At 44.2% G+C, this 7,801-nt stretch overlaps 1 protein-coding gene across 1 annotated transcript; it reads left to right on the top strand.

Moving 5' to 3' along the window:
- The first annotated feature begins 298 nt into the window (after positions 1–298).
- Positions 299–4,519, top strand: LOC124649050 (katanin p60 ATPase-containing subunit A1-like). The gene is made up of 6 exons (XM_047188732.1): positions 299–514; positions 1,746–1,943; positions 2,317–2,561; positions 2,857–3,015; positions 3,713–3,800; positions 4,008–4,519. Exons 1-6 carry the CDS (start codon positions 299–301, stop codon positions 4,287–4,289), a joined length of 1,188 nt encoding a protein of 395 aa, XP_047044688.1. The 3' UTR covers positions 4,290–4,519.
- The last annotated feature ends 3,282 nt before the right edge of the window (positions 4,520–7,801 follow it).

Raw genomic sequence — 7,801 nt, 5'->3', positions numbered from 1 at the left:
CCCGCTCCACTAACGCACTAACCCCACCTCCTTGAAACTCTCTAAATACATGTGACTCGGCCAACATGCATGCAAAGCATCGGCAGAGACCCACAACTCTACCAACCAACGTGACCTATTCAGACTCCTGGAATTACGTACATGCAACGTGCATTCAGCTAACTAACTTGACTTGACCGCTAGATAAATCACAGGATAGCTCTCATCTTCTCCATCCGCCCGTGCGCTTCTCCTTCTCTCCTCCCACCCCGCGCGGGCTTCGGCGAATCTGCTTCCCCGCACCTCGGCGGCGGCGGAAATGGCGAACCCGTTTGCCAGGCTGCAGGTCCACCACAAGCAAGCGCGGGACTACGCGCTCGATGGAGCTTGGTCACGGGGTACATCGAAGACTGGAACACCTAGCCGTCGTGCAAAGCCCAACGGGAGTAAATCAAGCTCTGTGGTGAGATCATCTACTGCTTCTAGAGCTGGTGGGAGGAAAAGAAAATCAAGTTCAAGCAAGGGTGATTCAGCGGTAATTTCTGTCAAGCAAATATTTTCTGTTCACTATAAACTCTTTATTTGATTTTTTTTGCTGCGGTTTGTTTTCTCTGTCTGCATCCGTGAATGAGAAAATACACATGTTCTGCGTATGTTTAAGAAATTAGACTTGTAGTGCTTCTTTTTCTTTTGGCACTGTTTACCTACCTATCTGCGTAGTGTAAAAAGGATGGAAATTTCACGATATAATCTAAGATACATACTCCCTCTGTTCTGTAATTCTTTGCCGTGATTGTATTCAAATTTGAACTAAAACCACGACAAGAATTATGGAAGGACGGCGTACTTATTTTATAGTACTGCTTGTATGTGTATGGCTTCAAAATGTTTGTAGATCCGTTATTTCTAGCATACCTTCTTGGTGTATTCAAAGTACGGTTAACAATTTTCTGCAAGGTACTGCTGAAGTCAATCACATGATGCCACTCAGTCCAACTTAGCACTTCTTTTGTATAAAAGCTAACTTGGGTTTCTCCATTTGTTCCTAAAACTATTTAAGTTTGTCTTAGTGAGAAAACATGCCTCTTTAGGGCCTGTTTGATTCACATGATTTACAAAACACAGGAATAGGAAAGAAGTAGAAATAGAATGCCATGGCTTGTTCAATCCTTCAGGAATTGAAATCACAGGAATTTGTATTGCATGTTGTTTGGTTGCACCATGGAAAAAACACTTCCTTTGTACCTGCTGAAAATGCAAGTAGCCCAATGACAGGCTTGTGTGGAGTTGAATAGAGGTCTTTTGGCGAAACTGGGGGAGGAAAAACTGTGAAGGATTATGTGTTTGCCATAGTTGTCATAGAAACAAGGGAAACTTTCTATGAGGTTGGACCTAAGGGAAAAATTCCTATGGGATTGCATGCAAAGTAGACCATAGGAAAAATTCCTATGGGTTCAAATCCTACGAACTAAACAAGCGCTATAGGAAAATTCCTAATGAATTGAACCCTACAGGAGGAATACCATCATCATCTATTTGTAGTTCCTTGCTGTTCATATTTCATAGAGACAAAATATGATGGTGCGCACAACAAGAATGATGTTGAAATCACCAAGCATCTCAAAAGCAATCATCGACTGAAACAAGAGAGCATATGTTGTTATTTTTTAAGTTAAGGAACTGGAATATTTTCCTATCTTGCTGAGTACCTTTATATGACATTCAGATTTCTTGAAATTTCTATTTTTCTGATCTTTTTGTTTCAGAGTAGCGACGCCGAAGAAGGCAAGTCCAAGAAGTCACGATATGATGGGCCAGATGGGGACTTAGTTGCCAGTCTTGAAACAGATGTTCTAGATTCGACCCCAGGAGTGAGATGGGATGATGTTGTAGGACTTAGTGAGGCCAAAAGACTCCTTCAGGAGGCCGTTGTGCTTCCTCTCTGGATTCCTGAATATTTTCAGGTAATGATTTATAATTTGGACTATGCTATTGTATGGACCTCCTCATACTTTCCACAATAAAGCGTCTGTTATTTTATTCATCCATTCTTTCTGCTATTTAACATCACGGCCAAGGATAATGTTGCTGTCTTTATTTGACAGCATGTGTGAGTAATCTGTACATCACACATGGCAGTTGTTCTTAAATACGACCGGTTTTAGGAAAACTTCATTCAGAATTATGTTCCAATCACCCTAACCACAATTTGAGTTTGTAACATTAGTAAATTATGATATTCCATGTAGTATATTATCTTCTCTCTTGTAACCTTTTCCATCCAGTCTAAGTTACATCTAGCCTCATCATGTCCCTTTGGGTTTTATTTCTGATCAGGGTATTCGTCAACCTTGGAAAGGTGTTCTTATGTTTGGCCCACCAGGTACTGGAAAGACCCTTTTGGCAAAGGCAGTAGCTACAGAATGTCGCACAACATTCTTTAATGTTTCTTCTGCAACATTGGCTTCTAAATGGCCGGGGGAGGGTGAGCGCATGGTCCGTTGCTTATTTGAACTTGCAAGGGCCCACGCTCCAAGTACTATCTTCATTGATGAAATTGACTCCCTATGTACATCTCGTGGGTATGTGCACATACATTTTTCCGTTCGCCATGCAAGTTCAATTTCTATTGATTACTGACAAGATAATGACAACTCCCTGAACAGCTTGTATCATAAATGAAGACACTCTTAATCTCTTTGTTTGGTAAACAAGTTACGTTTCGTAGAAGAGAATATTTCATGCTTTTATATCTTTCTTTTTAATAAAGCTCAACAAGCAAATGACAGAAAAATCTGAAATTGGTAGTTCTTTTATTTTATTTATAATCATTAGAAAATACTATGTCCAGCTTTATCAGCTTATGTATTTATTCAGAGCTTCTGGTGAGCATGAATCATCGAGGAGGGTAAAGTCTGAACTTCTAGTGCAAATAGATGGTGTTAACAATAGCTCTACCAATGAAGATGGTCAGCCAAAAAATGTTATGGTTCTGGCAGCCACCAACTTTCCATGGGATATTGATGAAGCACTCAGGTTGGCAAACTATTTTCCGTGATATTTGCATATATTAATTTCTTAGAGTTGCTTCTGTTAGTATCAGAACTTCAGGAATAATATCCTGTTTTCTTAGAGTTGTACTGCTGTTGGAGTCCTTCAAAATGCAAACAATCCTTTTGTTCAGTTCATGCTTCATTTCTCATTTACCGCTTATGGCTTAAAATCAGAGCCTTGCGCATTTGTAACTTTTGTCACTCGTTAGTTTCATAAGGCCATAAGCCTTGTATAGATGTAATTTCCTGGAAGAAATAGGTTTATATCTTGTCTAAATTTAAAGTCAGTTCAGCATGTAAGTAGAAACACTTTGGATGAAGGACTAGAGCAGTATAATTAGTTGCTCCATGCAGACATTATACTTAACATTTACATCATTCACTAACATTTAAATCAGTGTGACCTCCTTGGCTAGAGTCATATCTGGTTGTTTTGACTTTTGACTGCTCTCACGCCTCTACCGTGATTAATGGCCGTTTTACCTAGCTGAAATGTCTATTGTAAAAACATTTTTTTTCTGCAGTGGGGACAACAATCTACAGCTTCTGTTATTTAATTCTACTTGGCTATTTCTTTGACAGTCAACGTGCTAGCTACATGCAATTATTGCAACTATATTTCTTTTACTACACTTTTGGTACATGTGTCTTTTTAACTCGGTGTATCTTGATTGGCTCAGGCGGAGGCTGAAAAAGCGTATTTACATTCCACTTCCAAGTTTTGAAAGCAGAAAGTCACTCATCAACATTAATCTTAGAACGGTTGAGGTATGGTGTAGCTACAGTACTCATATTTTCTTCTGTTGTTATATGTTCGATGTGATGTCTTTCGTTGTTTCATCCATTGGTACCGCGATGTGATGTCTTTCGTTATTTCATCCATTGATGCCGTTCATTTATCAGTACCGTGGTGTCTTATTTGACGATAAATTACCGTTTCGTATCTCCGGTTGCTTACTGCTTTTATACCAACAGGTATCTTCTGATGTTAACATCGATGAAGTTGCAAAGAGGACTGAAGGCTACAGTGACGATGACCTTACAAATGTTTGTCGTGATGCTTCGATGAATGGCATGAGGCGAAAGATTGCAGGCAAGACCCGTGACGAGATCAAGAACATGTCGAAGGACTATCTCTCGAAGGACCCAGTGACCATGTGCGACTTCGAAGAGGCTTTGGCCAAGGTCCACAAGAGTGTTTCGCCCTCTGATATCGAGCAGCACGAGAAGTGGATGGCGAAGTTTGGAGCTGCCTAAATCATTGGTTCTCGTTTAAAGCTTGCTAGATTCTGTGTAATCTTTTGTCTCTGTGTGTGTTTTCCTGGCATTTGCTTTATGTAGACACGGCCATATGTTCGTTTAACCATGTTCCGTTTGTTGATTCTTTCACTGGAAATAGTGTTCTTGTTGTTAATTCTCAAAATATGCTTTGTATTGCCATTACTATCACTAGACTTCCATTTGCGCAATCAATTTTTCTTTATCTAGATTCTAGACTGGTGGTATGCTGCTTCCACGGCCTTATGTTCGTTTAATTATGTTCCCTGAGACCGGTAGGTTATTAAAAGAGAGGCCATAAATAAGCTTGGAAGCGTTTGTTGATTCTTTCACTGGAAATTTGTTAATTGTGGAAGTGGTATGTATTGCCACGACTATCACTAGATTTACATCTCCGCAACCACTCTACATAGGAATTTTGGGAATCCGCCTGCTGTTACTGCATCAATGTTCCATGTATGGTGCGTCTGCGTTGAACAAAGTTCGCTCTTTCGTGGGCTTTCGGCGTCCGCGCAGTGTCCGCAGAGACGCATCCAGGCGCATATTTCGGGCAGGTTTGCATCTCCGCGGACGGCCCGGTCACTTTGCGTCGCCCCGCTGGAGGTGGTGCCAGACGCATTTCCTATCACGGCGGACGAAAACGGTCACTCCGCGTCCATTTGCGTCCGCTGGGATGCCCTTAGCCGAGAGGTGCATTAATTTTGTCAAGCTACTATAGATGATTTGTAAAAAGCAGAGCCTTGATTGAGCCGGCCGGCCGGCCGGCCGTCGAGTGTTACTGTGTGCCGTGTGCGTACGGGCTTCGGCAGAAAAAGCCCAGCGTGTGCACTTGCTCCCCGCCGGACGGCCGGCCAGTACTGCGCACCGAAAGCGTGCAACTCGTACGTGCGGGCGTAGTAATCAAGATCGTTGCAGAGTGCTGTTCAAGATCGTTGCAGAGTGCTGTTCAAAAAGGATCGTTGCAGAGTAGTACTCCGTACTAAACTACGTAGTACTGTTCTGTACTATTTCGATTTCCTTTTCCGCTACGCGTCGGAAAGGTATCGCGTATAGGTATCCCATTCTCTCTGGTTTATATGTGTATTTTCTTTTTGTAGGTTTTCAGAAAGAATACTATTATTCCGTAATTTAGGGCATATTGACCGGCCCGACCCAAACAGTCATGCCATGTCTGAATCGGGCCACGTGGACAGACGGGCCGGTTATGCACGCTCACCTATCCGACATTATCCATCGGTCTATGAAGTTTGGGAAGCCGATGAGTCTGCGCGGACGGGCCACGGGCCCGAAATTGCAACGGCCGACGACAGAAGGCTGATCAGCGACAACTACTCATGTCCGGCTATAAAACATGGCCTCTGCCGTGCTCACTAGTCACCACCACACTCTCCTCCCGCAACCAGCTTGCCTCGGTAACTACCTCGCCGTGTATAGCTAGTATGAGGCAACACCAACTCACCACCTACTCAATGTTGCACCGCAACAGCCGCACCACGCCTGCACCTCCACCTACGGAGCCCGAGCCTTCAAAGATCCACGACCTAGGCCTCGACGAGGCTGAAAAAGCGGAGCCCATCCTCCTCAATGCGTAGTTTCTAGCCGAAGCTGAATGCGAGGCGGTCGAGGAGGAGCAGCCCGTCGCTAATCCGGAAAAATGGGTTTACTCGAAGTCTTGTCGGCTAGCGAACGACCGGTGGAATGCCGCCCGCATCCTGGAGAGGCGACCAGTAGCTCCCCCAACGCGTCATAGCGGTCTCCGGCAAGCGGTTGCCAGTGGAGTAGGCTAGGCGGCTCCTCATGTTGGCCGAGCGACAAAGCCTCCTTGAGCTGAACAATCGGACAATCACCACGCCTTTAATTCAGTTTTTTTCATTCAAACTTGTAATATGTAATAAAATTGAAATGAAAATCTAAATTTATGTCGTGCTTTTGATTTTTTTTTTGTATGGGGTTAACAGGCCAAAATAGGCAGACCAAATGGGTCTCTATAGGGTATCTCTTTCTTTCTCGTATACTATATTTTTAAAGAAAATACAACTCCATACTTCACGTATGCTGCGGTGGTATGGCGATCCGGTATGGGGGCAGTACGGGGAGATCTCCGCTTTGCTGTTGCACAACTCAAAATTTTATTCCTCGATTCGACGGCGATGGCGCACGATGGCGTCACCGGGCGGATCATGGCGTTAAATATGTTGCGACCGTACGTATACTCGCAGCCCCGTTGAGATTTGGCTGGGCTTGCGTCACGCTTGCGTGGCTCGTGGGGGACCCATGGTGCGCCCGGTGTTGTTTTGTCTCGCCTGTTGTGCTCGTCGTCGGTTGCGGCGTGGGGAGCACGTGACGGCCAAGGGATGCGATGGTCCGTCCGAGGGATCTGGAGTCCAAATATCAGGCGGTCCCTGCGTGTACTAGTACTAGACCAAATTGTTTCCACACATGCTTCACGTACTCCGCGTATGACAGGAGCATATTATATTTACAGCACCTTTCATTTTTTCTTGGCGTATAAGTCTTTGAGACAATCATGTTGTTGCATCACGTTCCTTGGTATATTTCTAAAGTCTCTTTCTTCTCACGATCATGTAGTGTGCACTTACGTAAGATTGAACGGTTGTGGCACAGTCCACAAAATAAATGATTAAAAGCCGGATTTGAATTTAAAATAGGTAACCCTTTGTTTCCCCAGCTCTCGGAGATAAGGCGATAGAGTTTTCAGCCTCATGTGGCCGGCGCCGCCTATCCCCGTCGCCGCGTGTGGCCTTAGGGTTATAGAGGCGCGCTGGATCTCGATCCTTGGCGGCGGGAGGGCTCCGTTTTTTAATATTTTTTCAGTTTGGTTAGAGTTTGTGGCTTACTTAGAAAGGTGTGGCAACGCCGGCTCACTCTAGATGGCATAAAGTTCTCCCCGTCGAGCCCATGTCCCGGCGGTGCATCTAGTGTCATCGGCGGGCATGTGCATGTTTATCTCCGGTGGATCTCGCTGGTGTTATTCGATGTTCCTTCGGATATACACTTCTCTTCATCGATGATGGTTGCGGCTCTCGTGCATCTTTCATCATTAATTCATTATGATTGAAAACCTACATGATAATACAAGGTACTTCAAACATGATGGCTATCACAAGAGTAAATAACACAAGTCAAAACGAGGCTGGCCTGCTGGTTCCCTCCGCGAAAACATTTTGGTTTCGCCGAACCCTGTTTTGTAAGGGCTTTCAGCACGAAATGTTTTCGGCACATCGGAAATTTCCGGCGGGAGAGCCGGCACCGCCGGTTCCTGCGCTGGTATCGCGAGACAGTTTTCAAACAATGATTTCTCCAAAAAACTAAACTGACCTGGAAAAACTTATGGATCAAAGAGGGATCAGATGCAACCTTCAAAACAATGCACCCCTGCCTAGAATAACGTATAAGAGCCAATGCATTGTGAAAGTTCATAGTCCTCTCGTTACATACTACTCGCTCTGTCTCGATTTATGGGTCCAACG

The sequence above is a fragment of the Lolium rigidum genome, chromosome 4 (assembly GCF_022539505.1).
Source record: "Lolium rigidum isolate FL_2022 chromosome 4, APGP_CSIRO_Lrig_0.1, whole genome shotgun sequence".
In the NCBI taxonomy this organism is placed as follows: domain Eukaryota; kingdom Viridiplantae; phylum Streptophyta; class Magnoliopsida; order Poales; family Poaceae; genus Lolium; species Lolium rigidum.
This window is presented reverse-complemented; position numbering and strand designations above follow the sequence as displayed.